Below are 15664 nucleotides of genomic sequence, written 5' to 3'. Positions count from 1 at the left end.
TGTGAGCCATGGAGGCAGTGTGTGGTAGGCACGTCCCCTGCCTTGGTCTCTTAACAACACTAGTGTCCATTGCTATTCAAAGTAGAGACAATGGAATCTTAAAATTCTCCTTTTTATGGGTCTGGAAAGGTGGCTTACTGGCTAGGAGCCCTGGCTGTACCTCCGGAGGACCGGGATTCAATTCCCAGTACCTACATGGCAGCTCCCATTCCAGGGAACCTGATGCCTCTTCTGGAGTCCTCCGGTTCTCAGCAAGCACACTGTGAACAGTCATGTGCAGGCCAAACACTCATACACATAAAAATGAAACTAAAAAGAATATTAATTTAAACTTGACCCGAGGAAGGTATAGACATGAGACAAAACCTCCTTAACACACAGGACGTGTCTTGTGTTGTTTACTGGCTCTGCCCATTGGCCAGTCCATCCTTGATGCTTGGTGTAAGAAAAATCACGTCCTCCTGATCCGTGATTGGCTAAGACAGTCGTCCTCAATCTTCCTGATGCTGCGACCCTTTTATACAGTTCCTCATTGTGGTGACCCCAACCATAAATTTGTTTTGTTGCTACTGTAAAGTTGCTACTGAATAGTGATGTAAGTATCTGATATGCGAGCCTTGTGGGGGTCGTGACCCATAGTTGAGAACCGCTGGGCTAAGGCAAAACCCCATAACTCGATTTGGTAGATAAGATAGACGGAGGTATTCACTGGGGGAACACAGGATAACTTTTCATTCTTAAAATATGTGCAGAAGGCAAAGCACTTACATGGAAAAGTGCTTGATGCACAAACACGGGGACCTAAATCCCATCCGGAATGAATGGAAACAAAGACGTGGTGGCTGGCACTTCTGTGACAGTGTGGTAGGAATGAGAAGGCAGGTGATCCCTGAGGCTTGCTGGTTAGCCTAGGTGAGCTCCAGGCCAAGGAGAGATATTGGCTTGAAAAATCAAAATAACAGGAACAAAATCTGAGGTTGACCTTGGGTTTATAAATGTACCCCCTATAACATGCAGACACACACACACACACACACACACACACACACACACACACACACAGACAGACAGAGAGAGACAGACAGAGACAGAGAGACAGAGAGAGACAGAGGGATATGCATAAGGAACCCTGGACTTGGAACAGTAGAGGTCATGGGGCAGACGTAAGTAACTGTCCACACAGATAGCTTTGTCCTAAGTTCCTAACAAATGGTATCTACACAGAAGTGTCACAAGGGTCAGAAACCAGGGCATCACTAATAGGAGTTGGCGAGAGCCCTGAGAAGGCCACTTGAAATTCAGGAAGGGTAGTACAACCACTCTGGAAATCAGTCTGGCGGTTTCTCAGAAAATCTGACATAGTACTTACTACCTAAGGACCCAGCTATATCACTCCTGGGCATATACCCAAAAGTAGCTCCAATGTCTAACAAGGACACATGCTCCACCATGTTTATAGCAGTGTTATTTATAATAGCCAGTAGCTGGAAAGAACCCAGATGTCCTTCAACAGAGGAATGGATACAGAAATTGTGGTACATTTACACAATGGAGTACTACTCAGCTACCAGAAACAATGACTTCGTGAAATTTCTACGCAAATGGATGGAACCAGAAGCTATCATCCTGAGTGAGGTAACTCAGCCACAAAAGAACACACATAGTATGCACTCACTGATAAGCAGATATTAGTCACCCAAAAGCTCTGAAAACCCAAGAAACAATTCACAGACCTTATGAAGCTCAAAAAGAAGGAAGGCCAGAATGTGGATACCTTAGTCTTTCTTAAAAGGGAGAAAAAACACTCATGGGAGGAAATACAGGGACAAATAGAGGAGCAGGGATTGAAGAAAACATCAGTCAGAGACTGCCTCACCTGGGGATCCACCCCATACAGCCACCAAACCCAAGGACTATTTCTGATGCCAAGAAGTACTTACAGGCAGGAATCAGATATGGATGCCTCCTCAGAGGCCCTTCCAGAATCATACAGATACAGCTGAGGATGCTTGCAGCTAACCATTGGACTGAACACGGGGAGTCCAATGAAGCAGCTAGAGAAAGGACTGAAGGAGCAACCTCATGGGAAGAAGAACATCATCAATCAACCAAACCCTCCAGAGTTCCCAAGGACTAAAACACCAACCATTGAGCACATATGGAGAGACCCATGGCTCCAGTTACATATGCAGCAGAGAATAGCATTGTCTGGCATCAATGGGAGGAGAGGCCGTTGGTCCAGTGAAGGTGTGTTTTCCCTGTACAGGGGAATGCCAAGGCACTGACTAAGGTGGAGAGGGTGACTGGGGAGGGTGTACCTTCATGGAAACAAGTGGAGGGGGATGGGGATGGGAGTGGGGAAGAAGGAGATAACATTTGAAATGTAAATATAGAGACTATCCAATAAAATAATTTTTAAAAATAAAAAGAAAAAAAAACCCAGAAAAGCAAAACCATCAAATGCCGATGAAGGTTGACAGAACCCAACAAAACCTCCATGTTGAAGTAGAGATGCTTGCTTTAGGAAGAATCTTACTTGGGCTGGAGGGTTGCTTCAGCAGGCAGCCTCTTAGAAGGGAGAGGAGATGGTGAGGGGTACACACAGCAACAACAACAAAATTCAGAGCACCTGGGTATACACTGTGTATACACCCAGACACACACAACACACACAGACACACACCAACACAAACCACACACAGACACACACAACACACACAGACACACACAGACACACACAACACACACAGATACACACAGACACACACAGAGACACAGACAGACACACACAGACATACATAGACACAGACACATAGAGACTCAGACACACAGAAGAGTAAAGAAATAAAAACATATTAAATTAACAATTAGTACTCAAAACATAATAAATTTAATCGTGACATTTATATACATAACGTAGAATATTTTTCTTATTTCCATGTGTATGTGGTGTGTCACCTGAGTGTGTATGTCAGTTGATTTGTGTGTGGTCACCTGTCTATGCAGGCACATGTGTATGCCTGGGTGTGTGTGTTGAAGGTGTGTAGAGGCCCTGAGGTGATGTCAGAGGTGTTGTCAGAGATCACGCTTGACCATTCTTGTGTCTTGTTCTTTGAGGCAGGATCTCTCAGTGAACCCCAGAGCTCTCTGGCTGGGCTGACTAGTCAGCTTCCTCTAGAGATTTCCTAGCTCGGTCTCTGTGGCTTCCATGCCCACTTGGCATTTATGTGGGTCCCGGACACTTGAACTGCCGAGCCATCTTCCTGAGCTCTTGCCCTCTCAGCCCAGTGGGGCTCTTTCTCTTATGTCACATGTAATTAATCTCTCATTACCTCAGCCCTTTTTTTCCAAATCACCAATTTTTTTCTATCTTGTACTTTTCTATTTGAGGACTAAAATACAAGCTCGTTTAAGAAGCCTTAAAGGAGGGATCTGTTTATGAGAGGGAACACGTGGTATTAGTCTTCCCGAGTCTGGGTTCTGCATGTTCTGTGTCTCTTGTCTTTTTTTTTTTTTCTGGCTCCATCTTGCCTCATCCGGTGTAGGGAGCGTTGTTGGGAGAGAGCAGGAAGTCTTATTTGACTGGATTGAGCTTTGAGGGAAAGGTTGTTCTAGAAGCTCAAAGCCTCTCTCCCCCTGTTAACCTTCCCTTATTACTCACCTCAGGTGCTTAACCTCTTCATTGCCTTGCTGCTCAATTCCTTCAGCAATGAGGAGAAGGATGGGAACCCAGAAGGAGAGACCAGGAAAACCAAAGTGCAGCTAGCCCTGGATCGGTTCCGCCGGGCCTTCTCCTTCATGATGCAGGCTCTTCAGAGGTTTTGTTGCAAGAGATGCAGGAGGCAAAACTCGCCGAAGCCACAAGAGGCAACAGGAAGCTTTGCTCGTGAGAATGAAGATACAGTCCTCCCGGATGCAAGGCCTTGGAAGGCGTGTGACGCAGAGATGATTTTGTACAGCGGGCAGGCCCGGGCTCCGCTGGCCCCACTGGCAGAGGAAGAGGATGACGTGGAATGTTGTGGTGAATGTGGTGCCCCGCCCACCTCACAGCCTAGCGTTCAGGTATGGAAGGCAGGCACATCTCGTGGTGTGGGTGGAACCTATAGTCACCACAGGGCTGGGCACTCGGCACCTGTCACGTTCTAGGTGTTGCCCAGAGACACACATTTATAAAACGTTCTCGGACTCGCCACGCTAACCCTAGGAGGGCTAATGAGGGCTCTGTTTGCAACATGGTGGGAGGTGTTAGAACCCCCCTACCCCCATGGAGTAACCTGCAGTTTGGACTGTCGCAGGTTCTGATGCTGTCAAGTTGGTACCCAGGATTAGCCACCACGATCTGTTTTTAGACATCCATGCAGACCACCATGCCAAACTTTCTTTCTTTCTTTCTTTCTTTTTTTTTTTTTTTAACAAGTTGCTACCCTTGCTTTCCACCTCCTCTGTGTCTTAGCTTCCTGCTCTGTTGCTATGATGCAATGCTCTTACAAAATCAAGTAAAGAAGGAGGTTTATCTCAGCTCACAGCTCAAGGTACAGCCCAGCGCAGTGGCGCAGGGGAGGCAGCAGGAGACAGAAGCAGCTGCTCACATCACATCCAACAGTCAGGAGGCAGCTTGTGTGCATGCTCAGCTCCCTTCCTCCACTGGCACCGTCCAGGATTCCAGCCAGGGAATGGTGCTGCCCACAGTGGGCCCTCTTCTCACCTGCATTAACCCCCAGAGGCATGCCCAGGGCTCATATCCCAGGTGATTCCAGATTTTGCCAAGGTGACATTGTGTGATGTTGTTAAGAAACCCTCTATATTCAAAGGATAAAAATTGCTTTTCATCTTTCTTACTCTTTGTCTATTCGTGCATTGTGAATCTCACTTTTTACTAAATTGTGGCAACATAAGCCAGTATTATTTATTAAGTGATTTGCTAGTTAGCTATTGAGCATTTTAAATCTCCACATTGCTGCTGGGAGGTGGCTCAGTGGTGAAGTATGTGGATCCCCAGCACATACATTAAAACAAAACAAAATGATGCTAAGTGTCTGTAATTTGATCATGGGGAAGACGTGGATGGGGCAGGAATCCTTGACGCTGCCCAGTCAGTCTAGCCAATTGGTGAGCTCAGGGTTCAATGAGAGATTCTGTCTCAAAAGTATGGTGGTAAGACAATTCAGAAAGACCTGAGATCTGTACATGCAAACACACACACACACACACACACACACACACACACACACACACACACACACAGGGATATTTTATCTCTGAGTTAATTGGACAAGCCAAGTCTTAAGGAACTTTACAATACATTCCTGTTCCTGTTCTGTTTAGTAGTGTCCCCATTATAGTCCCACACTGGGTTTTTCAGGGACAGAATCCAAACTTGCTTTATGTCAGGTGATCTGTCCGGAGCAATATTAACTTCACTCTGTGTCTCAGGTCCCTCTGGAGGGTAAGCAGCTCACCAGCCCAGATGACCAAGGGGTTGAGATGGATGTGTTTTCTGAAGAAGACCTGCATTTAACCATACAGAGTGCTCGAAAGGTAACGAATGGTCCCAGGGTATGGTTGTGGGGAGAACGTGACTCCTCTGCACAGAGTCTCCAGAACGGGCTTGTGGAGCGACAGCAGGATGAATGAAGGAATGATGTCCAGGGTGGAGTCTTAATCAAGCGTGTGAGTCAGTGCCGTGTAGTTTTCCTACATGAGCATTTGGGGCAGGGGGACCACCAACTGTGGTGAACTTTCAAGTGCCTACCAGGAATTCTTGGCTTCTGTTTACGAGATACCGGGAGTATCCCACTAGCTGTGATAATTTAAAGTGTCTCTAGTTCTGGGGAAATGGACCATTTGGCAGGTTGCTGTGAAAGACCCCTGGACTGGGGAAGCCCCTCACTCAAGTACCAGGATATGAGAACCCAAGAACTCACCGAGAGCCTATCTTGCTGCAATCAGGCAAGAGGTTTATTTCCAGAGACTGGGGATGACACGCATCTCACGCAGGAGATAGAGGAGTCGACCCTGAACTCAGTTGGGGGGACATATTTATAGGGGAAATTACATAGGCAGTTAGCAACGGGTGCATAGCAATTTCATTGTTGTTTTTTTTTTTTTTTTCCAAATTGGCACAATCTATTCATTTTGGACATGATTCAACTCTAGGCCACTCGATTTTGGGGCACACTGACCTTCATACTTTGTTTCTCTCAGGACTGCAAGGCCAGCCCAGACCTTATGGAGTCTAGCTGGTCTGGGTTTGGGCCATTTCTTTAAACAAGTTATTTTGTTCTTAGCCTTGAAGCATACTTGTCCTTAAAGCAGGGTCAGTGGGGCCAACTTGAAATTTTAACTCTTTCATTTGCAGAAAGTCTAAAGACCTCAGCCTGATCTCCAGAGATCACAAGAAGGAGCCAGGCGTGGTAGTAGATGCTTCTAACCCCAGCACTGGGGAGGCAGAACTGGGAAGATCCCTGGGGCTCACTAGTCCAGACTGGCCCATTTATTGATCTCCAGGCCAATGAGAGACTCTGTATCAAAAAAGCCATGATGAATCCTGAGGAATAACACCTAAGAATATGCTCTTGCCTGAAAACACACACACACACACACACACACACACACACACACACACACACAAACTTTTATTTTTTATTTTTTGAAAGATGTCTCTAAGCATTGCTGGAATGTCTCTTACAGGGTTAAATCAGCCAGAGCCACTGGCCCAACCTATTACTCTGTGAGTTGGGATAGCTGAAAGTTAGTCTCAGCAGAGTAGTTTTCTTATTATCTACCGCTCTAATTGGCAGCCTATTGGGCTCATGATTTGTTTGAGGGAAGGGTGGAGCTAATGTGCACATAAGTACCTGGCTGCTTCTTAGCCCCTGAGACGAGATCATTCTCCCCTGCAGCAAGGTTGGTAGAGAACGTAACAAAAAGTCCCAAGATGAGCCGTGTATACTAACATCCCTACATCCCAAAGCCTCTGTCTGGTTGGCCGTCTTGGCAGCTGACTGTCTCTTCCGTCTGCCCTCACATGCAGAAGTCTGACTCAGTGAGCATGCTCTCGGAATGCAGCACAGTTGACCTGAATATCTTTAGTCATCTACAGAGAACAGTTCCCCCCAAAAAGCAACCAGATAGATGCCTTCCCAGGGGTAAGTACTTATAGCTTTTGCACGTAGCCTTTGAATGGGGTTTGTGTTCTCTGAAGCTCTGTGGTTCGGGTGGCTGCCTCTTTTCTATCGATACTACCATTAGATAATTAGGTTCTAGTAGAGAGAATTTCAAGAAACTCTTGGTTTAGACATGCTCCATCCACACAGCCCAATAAACAAAGTATCCAAAAAGCTCTTCTGGAGACCTTGCTGGAGCAGCACATCAGCTACTTTGTAGTGTCCTTAGGACATTCACTATTAGAAGGGATGGAGAAGAAAGGAATGAGGTGTGTGAAAGGTAGTGCACTCTGTGATAAAGGCATGCATGCTGAGAGTGAAGGCTACTTGTAGACCTCTTGACAATCAATCAAGTTCTTCCACATGTAGCTTGAGTCCACATAGCCTTGGAAGCCCGCACCTCGTTTCTGGAAACCCTGTGGACACTACTTGTATGTTACATACCTCTCCACCCCAATGACAAACCGACCTCCACATCAGTTGACCCGTAGGTAGATGGCTTTGTTTGTGCAAATGGTATTGTTGAGGGGGTCAGCAGATCTATCTGGAGCTCAGCTGAGCAAGTTGGTTCTGCCTCATGTGGCTCATCCTTCAAGGAGAACCAACGGGCTAACCTGAGGACATTTCTTTTAGAGAGATGGTGCAGTCCAAGTGGAAACAGGCAAGGCTTAGAGCTGTCTGTTACTTTGTGGCTTCATCTCTTCCTTTGGCCAGAAGAGCTGAGCGCCCCTGCCCCCATCTCTGACCCGGGAAGCTGCAGTTCATAAGGCAAGGCAGGAAGCCAGGAGGCTAACTTGATCCGCTCTAAGACACTAATGCTACAAATGTTTCCTTTCAGGTCTCAGTTGTCACTTTCTATGCCACAAAACCGACAAGAGAAAGTCCCCCTGGGTCCTGTGGTGGAACCTTCGGAAAACCTGCTACCAAATCGTGAAGCACAGCTGGTTTGAGAGCTTCATAATCTTTGTCATCCTGCTGAGCAGTGGGGCGCTGGTAAAGGATGCTTTTGGAGAGGAGGCTGGGCAGCTGGGGGCACTGCTTCCCGGCCCCCACTGTGGGAAATGGCAGCAAAGGGAGGTGTTCACTGCTAGTGCCTTGTTGAGCAGGGTTTCACCCAATGTCTAGAGTCCCTCTCTGAAGCTTTCCCTGGTCAAGGGGCTACCTCAGGCCAGTTCTCCAAAGTACTTTCTAATGTCTCATCCTTAAACTTGGCCTGTGTACCTGCTCCACATTTCTGGAGGATTCTTAGATACTTCCACTATATCCATAGACTTCTTCAGACAGTCCCCCCATTCACTTTCCCTGAAGATCATGGTGTGGCTTTCTTTCTTTCTCTCTTTCTTTCTTTCTTTCTTTCTTTCTTCCTTCCTTCCTTCCTTCCTTCCTTCCTTCCTTCCTTCCTTCCTTTCTTTCTTTCTTTCTTTCTTTCTTTCTTTCTTTCTTTCTTTCTGGTTTTAAGATATTTATTGTCATAGCAGAAAGTGAATGGGTGAAACCAGGCCCACTTCTCAGGGTGGGCATGAGATTAAATACCTTTGTGGGGAGGAATGTCTGGGAAGGAAAGCTTATTGGCTAAGCCCTTCAGGACTCTAGGTACCTCATTAAAATGGAGATCTGTCTTGAGCCTACATGACCATAGATCATGTCCTCTACATATGGAGGGGCTCGGGGTGTTGCCCATATGTGACTAATGGCCACACATCTATGGGGCATGGTGTGGCTTTCTAAAATAAGATACTACAGGAATATTGCTCCCACTCTGGATACCGGAAACAGATCCAGGTCAACCATTGGCTCTGACATTTCCTATCACTTGTGGCCCCTAAGGGACAAGGAGATGTTGCACCTGATTCTTCCTGGTCCAGGTGCAGTGTAAATCCCCCTGAGGAAGATACATAAGTGAGTCAGGGTCCCCAGTACCTTTCTGCTCCCTCCTCCCTCCTGCCAGCCACACCCCCAAGCCATTTCCACCCTCTTCCCCACCTCCCTCTCCTCAGTTTCCTGTCTCCCTCTCCTTCTGTCTTGTGTCTCCCCTGAAGGTTCAGACATGGAACTGAACTTTTGCTATGGGTCATGCTAAGTGAACAGAATCTTTCTTGATTTGGAGTGATGGATCATTTCGAAATTAGTTTGTAGCAAACAGAGATGCTTCTGACGGGCCTTGTTCTTAAGTCCCATGCCTTCCGTCTGATGCTTTCCACTTTTGTGACCTCTAAGAGAAAGAGCAGGTGCATGCTCTCCAGGGACTGGCATCAGCAAAAATCCCAAGGCTCTGCATACAGCCCTAGAAATTGTTTCTCACACAGAAACGTGGGTGTCTTTAGAACCATCCCCAGGACTCCTCTAAAGGACTTTGGTTCTGAGCCTTTGGCAGTTGCATCTCTGTGCTTGTGTGTCATGAATACCACAGTGGCATTTATTTTATTTCTTATAAATGGTGCCAGGCAGCAGGAAGTCTGTCAAAAGGCCACAGACAGACCTGTGGTGTCAGGGAAAGAAGACACAAGCAGAGAGGCCTACCAGCGGTGGGTAGAGACCTCACTCCTACTCTGAGAGACAGGTGTAGGCTGGGCAGAGCAGTAGAGAACTTTCCACGTAGAGAACACCAGGCAAAAGATATGGTCCATCTTACTGTATGTGATAAGGAGGAGAACAGGAAAAATCTGACCCATCACCAGTGCCTACAGCTTAAGGTCCAACACCATCAACACCATTGAAAAGCTTGTTTGAAAAGATGAGTCTTAAGCCCCTTCCAAACTACTGGATCAGTAATAAGTTCCCAAGGCGATGTGTGGGTGTAAGACTCTGAGACAGATGGGTTTGAACAATTACGCGGGAGTGGCAAGAGCCTCTTATTCAAACTTGGCCCTAGTATGACACGGGGGCCTTTAAAACTCAGCTGCATCTCTCTGATCTGCTTCGATAGCCTGTGGCTAAGCTTTCTGAAGAGAAAGTGAGCCTCTAATGCTGCCCAGATCTGCCTGAACTCTAAATACAGATAACGTAGATAAGCAAGTGTCTGGTCTCCAGGAGCGTGGAGCACAGATAGGAGGATGGGTGCATCGATTATTTGTAGACCACAGTTGTGAGAGGTCCAGAGGAGGAGGGGCTGAAGGGATCAGAGCTCAGCCCAGCCTCATGGGAACAGGACACTTTCCCATAGAATGTCAGCTCCTCCAAGTTCACAAGGCTGAGTAGAGAACCAGAGAGAGAGAGAGAAGATTCAGGGCTGTGTTCACCTTGTTCTGACCAAAACCACGGCATGAGTAACCCAGGAAGGTACATTTTAGCTTGTAGTTCAAGGTGCGGCCAAACTTGGTGAGGGATGGCTCTCTGCCACAGGAGCAGGAACTAGGGAACATAAGGGATCAGAAAGCAGAAAAGAGCGCTAAGAGGAAGTGGGACCGTGTTGTAAACGTGTAGGCTCAGGGTTACAAGAGTTACCCTTCCTTCAAGTTCACCCAACCTCCTGAAGGTTCAAGAACTACCACTACCCCAAAACCAGCCAGAGCAGCTGAGAGCCAGGTGTTCAAATACAAGAGTCTGTGGGAGATATTTTACTATTAAACAACACAAGGGCTGTTTTCTAGTCAAATCTCTACTTGGTAGGTGGAAGTGTGTTGGTTGGATTCGTTTGAATTCCTTTGCCCTTAGGATGTAGCCCTACCTTATGTCCAACATGGGACTGGTTTCCTGCCCACTTTCAGTATTGTCCTAAGTGTCGAGGGCAGGGTTGGTTCTAAACCCCCTTCTGTCATTTCCTTCATTCTTATGACATAGAAAGGCTGAAATGATAGGTCATACCCTAACTCTACAGGCCCTGCAGAATCACACGCACAGGCACACACACACACACACACACACACACACACACACACATCGGGTGAGGGAAATGTTTAGATGTATCATAGAAAAGGGTCAGCATCAGGTCTCATTTCATAATCACACTTAATGGATGTTGGACAGTCAAAGAATTTTGCACCAGGAGCTTTGGTTTAGAGGCTATCAATTTTAGTGTATCACAAAACAGTTACAAAATGATAGTATCTGAAGTGTGTGTATGTGTTGTGTGTATGTCTGTGTATGTGATGTGAGTGGTGTGTGTGTATGTGGTGTGGCTTGCATGTGTATGTGTGTGTGTGTGTGTGTGTGTGTGTGTGTATTTGTGGTGTGTGAATGTGTGTGAATGTATGAGTGGTTTGTGTGTATGTGGTGTGGCTTGCATGCATATGTGTGTGTGTTGTGATATATGTATATTGTGTATACATTTATAGTGTGAGTGTATGTGGTATGTGTGTGTATGCATGTATGTATGTGGTGAGTGTATGTGTATGTATATATGTGGTGAGTGTATGTGCCATGTGTATGTGTTTGTGTATGTGTGAGTAGTGTGTGTGTGTATGTGGCATGGCTTACATGTGGTATATGTATGTGTGCGTGTATGTGTTGTATGGTATATGTGTGTTATGTGCATGTATAGTGTATGTGTGGTGTGTGCATTTGTATATGTGTGTTTGTATATATGTGTATGTGTGTGTTTATATGTGAGTGGTGTGTGTATCTGTGGTGTGGCTTGTATGTGTGTGTGTGTCTGTGGTGTATATGTGTGTGTGTGTGTGGTGAATGGGCGAGGCTGTTAGTCATGGGAAGTGATGGACTCCAGGCTTGCTGAGACACAGAGAATAGAATTAGGAAAGCAAAGGAAAGGCACTGAGTACAGTTGTCAGGTAGCCTGGAGGGTTAAAGTGGTGGTCTAGGCCACAGGCATTTCAGGGAAAACTGGAAAGATACATTTGGCAGGAATTGAAAGGATTAGGAAGCCCAGAAAATGAGTTGGTCTACTGTGTAGGAAGATGATATTATATCTAGGGATATACAAGTTGCTTTTCTCACTAATATGGAAAACACTCTAAAGAGGCAACTTAAAGAAGTGTTCTAGTTTTATTTCCGTTGCTATGATAAAAAAGCCCCAACCAACAAAAGCAACTTTAAAGAAAAATGAGTAATTCAGTTCATGATTCCAGGTTGCAATACATTGTGGGGAAGTTGAAGCAGGAACTTGAAGCAGCTAGTAGGACCACAAGCCAGTCCTAACAAGCTAGCACCTCAGTAAAGAGCAGAGAGAGAGATGAGTGCATCTCTACTTACTTGGTTCCTACTCTACACATAAAATTCCAGATCCCCTCCCTGCACAGGGAATGGTGCCGCCCACAGTGGGTTGGCTCTTCCTGCAGTAATTATTTCTATCAAGACTATTCCTTACAGACACATCCACAGGCCAACCTGCTTTGTACATTCTGCCATGGATTCTCTTCCCAGATAATTCAAGGCGGTGTGTTAATTACAATTAACACCAAGACTATGTTGACAATTGAAATTCATCACCACTACAGAGAGAAAGAGTTTATTTTGGCTCATACTTTGAGGGTTCAGTCTGTCACAGCAGCAGGAGCATGAGGCAACTGGTCATATTGCATGACCTTCAATTTGCTTTTCTTCTTTAGTTCAAGATCCCATGGGATAGAAGCACCCATAGAGAGGGTATTTCTTCCTCCATCAAACCCCAACTACAGACTGTCACAGACCTGCCCAGAGGGGCGTCACCTCGGTAATTCCAGACCTGCTAACTTGGTCACATTAGCCATCATAGAGGGCCAGTGGAGAGACCCTGAGATCACCAAGAAAACAGAGCTATGGACTTGGAATTTTCCATATCATTTAACAAGCAATCCATTTTATTGGAAAAGACCTGCCTTAATCTGCGCATAGCAAAACCTTATCACCAAGACACCAACTAGTTTCTAGCCATATAAAATATGAAAAAAAAAACTAAATAAAGGAGCTCTGCAAATGTTCAGCCTGGCCTATGACCATTCTCTATTTTTTCAGATATTTGAAGATGTCAATCTCTCCAGCCGGCCCCGAGTTGAGAAATTACTAAAGTGTACTGATAATATCTTCACATTTATTTTTCTCCTGGAAATGATTCTGAAGTGGGTGGCCTTTGGATTCCGGAGGTATTTCACGAGTGCCTGGTGCTGGCTTGATTCCCTCATTGTGGTGGTAAGTTTACTGCCTAGGTACCTTATTCAGGTTGAGGCAGGGATCAGAGCAGGACATTCACTGTAAGGAAGCTGCCTTTCCTGTCCTCATATGGGTGCCTCTCAAAATAATCCTAGCACCGTTACAGTACTTACTGCTGTCATCTGTCCATTCTTGTTGTCCAGCCCTCGTGGGCCCTGCCTCTCATGCTCATGTAAACACACTGACCAACCGACTCCATGATGGCCTCCTCCACCTCTCTCTCTGAACCACGCTTGTGTCCAACCCAGAGGAACTTTGGGCATCCTCTATTTTTCCTTCTCCTTCTAACTTTCTATCTTTTTCTATTTTCATATGTGTATGGTATACATGTGTGCATGCATGTTTTTTGTATGTGTATACCTGTGCGTGCGTGCATGTGGGAGCCAGAGATTGATGTCAGGATCCATCTACATGCTTGCTCTTTCATCTTATTATTCATACAGGCCTCTCAGTCAAATCCAGAGCACACTGATGTGGCTAATCTGTGTGCCATAGGAATCCCCTGCCTCTGCCTTCTGGGGCTAGAATGACAGGGTGAGACCACGCCCACCCAACATTTACCCGAGTTCTGGGGATCCAAACTCTGGATCACATGCTTGCAGGGCAAGCACTTTAACCACTGAGCCACCTCCCCAGACACCGCCCCCCCCCACTTTACATTTTTTTTTCTCTTTAAAGGCTTCTCAGAGCAGAGCAGTAGTCAGATCATGAGGCAGGTCCTGATTTCCATGGCATTGCCGTCTACCCTCTGCCACATCACAGAGAAAGAACCCTGAAGCCTGTTTCAGGACATAGAGCAGACAGACTGGGGTGACTGGGGCTGGAGTGCTGAAGTTAACAGTAGCGATAGTGGGCCGTACTCCGATGCTTTTCCTGAGGAGAAACAGCCAACAGCATCTACTCACCCCAGATGGACACCAGTAGACCAAAGGACAACCTCCATGTCCAACTTGGGGAGACTGAGGAGTCCGTTGGGCTTTCTCACGGACTGTGAGTGACCTAGAACATCTGCATCATGGCGGAGTTCCGCCCCATCCCTAGGAAGGTGTATCATGGAGCCCTGCTGTCAATCAAACTTCCACTCCCATGTTCTCTAGCCCCTCCAAGATCACCTGTGCTGAGGTAAGGGATTTTCAGGTCTCCCTTCTTCCACTCTCTGGGGAGTGTCCACAGACCTGGCTAGCATTGTATCAGTTTGCTTTAGTTTCCATGGCTACCAGGTACAAAGCCCAAGATGGCACCATGTTATGTTTAGAGAGAGAAAAGAAAACTTCCAAAAGCCTCGTTTTCTGCCATCTATAAATGTCTTCTTTCTTCTTGTCACAGTCACTCTCTGTGGAGGGGACTATTATCCCCCCCACCTGTATTCAGAGGAAGAAAATAACCCAGAAAGGCTGGGAACTGCTCAAGAGTTCCTGGGGAGAAGCAGTAGGGCTGAGAGTCAGACCTAGTATGTTTCCCTCCTGCGTGCAGGGCGCCCACAGATGCATCACGCACACTGACCCACAGATTCCACTTCCATTTAAGGAGGTGGGGAAGGGACTGGGGTGGTGCTTCAGTTGGCAGAGTGCTTGATGTGCAAAGGTGAAGACCTCATGCCCAAAGGCGGGTCTACCAGCGGGGTAATCCCAGCTCTGAGGACGTAGGGATCAGTGGATGGGGGCTCACCAGCTGCATTCCTAAGCTCTGGTTGGGTGATACTTTGTTTCAAAACCCAAGGCAGAGAGTGACTGAGGAAGACAAAAAAAAAAAAAATGCGCCCAAATGAAGATTTATAATAATGTAAATTCAGCCAAGTCAAAATAAGTAGTGTAAACCTAGCAGCAATCCCTAAAGATATCAAAGAGTGGTCTAAAATCACAGTGTCAAAAATTACCAGCAGCCCGGGGTGATTTGTACGGGCACCTTTTACTAAGTTTTAATAAATTCAACATTAATCTTACTGTCATGAAGAGTAGAAGAGGGAAGCTGCAAATTTTCCAAACGAGACCAAGCATAACCCTTGCTTATTTGTTTGTTTTTGAGGCGGGGTTTTCTGTAGCCCAGGCTAGCCCCAAGCTCTCCATGAAACTGAGGATGACATGGAACCCCAGTTCCCCTGACTCACCTCTTGTCTGTTGGGACGGCAGGCCCAACCCAACACCAGCCCAGTCTTGCTAAGAAAGCAAACAGAAAAAAACCCAAGAGCAGAGATAAACAGCTGAAAATAAATTTGTAATCCCGTGCCTATGACTCTTGAAGGAGGCACTCTGTGGACGAGTCCCAGCCTTGGTCTTGACACCACACAGACTGTGGCGAGGATCCCCATGCCTGAAACAAGGAACTGACCCTGTGACCCTGCGACCCTGTGACCCTGTGAACTTCTAATCCCCTCATTTGTGGCAGGCTTACCACTGAGAGGAGACCCCACTGAG

General features: G+C 46.4%; 1 protein-coding gene across 1 annotated transcript in view; it reads left to right on the top strand.

Moving 5' to 3' along the window:
• SCN11A (sodium voltage-gated channel alpha subunit 11) overlaps window positions 1–15664 on the top strand; it is a gene marked incomplete at both ends in the record, with an annotated part of 67027 nt that overhangs the window by 34634 nt on the left and 16729 nt on the right. The window contains 5 exons of the mRNA XM_080934699.1: window positions 3667–4062; window positions 5434–5538; window positions 7034–7148; window positions 8005–8159; window positions 13056–13229. Coding sequence (XP_080790825.1) covers window positions 3667–4062; window positions 5434–5538; window positions 7034–7148; window positions 8005–8159; window positions 13056–13229 — 945 coding nt within the window. The remainder of the gene's footprint in view (window positions 1–3666; window positions 4063–5433; window positions 5539–7033; window positions 7149–8004; window positions 8160–13055; window positions 13230–15664) is intronic.

The sequence above is a fragment of the Micromys minutus genome (genome assembly GCF_963924665.1).
Source record: "Micromys minutus genome assembly, chromosome: 21".
Taxonomy (NCBI): domain Eukaryota; kingdom Metazoa; phylum Chordata; class Mammalia; order Rodentia; family Muridae; genus Micromys; species Micromys minutus.
This window is presented reverse-complemented; position numbering and strand designations above follow the sequence as displayed.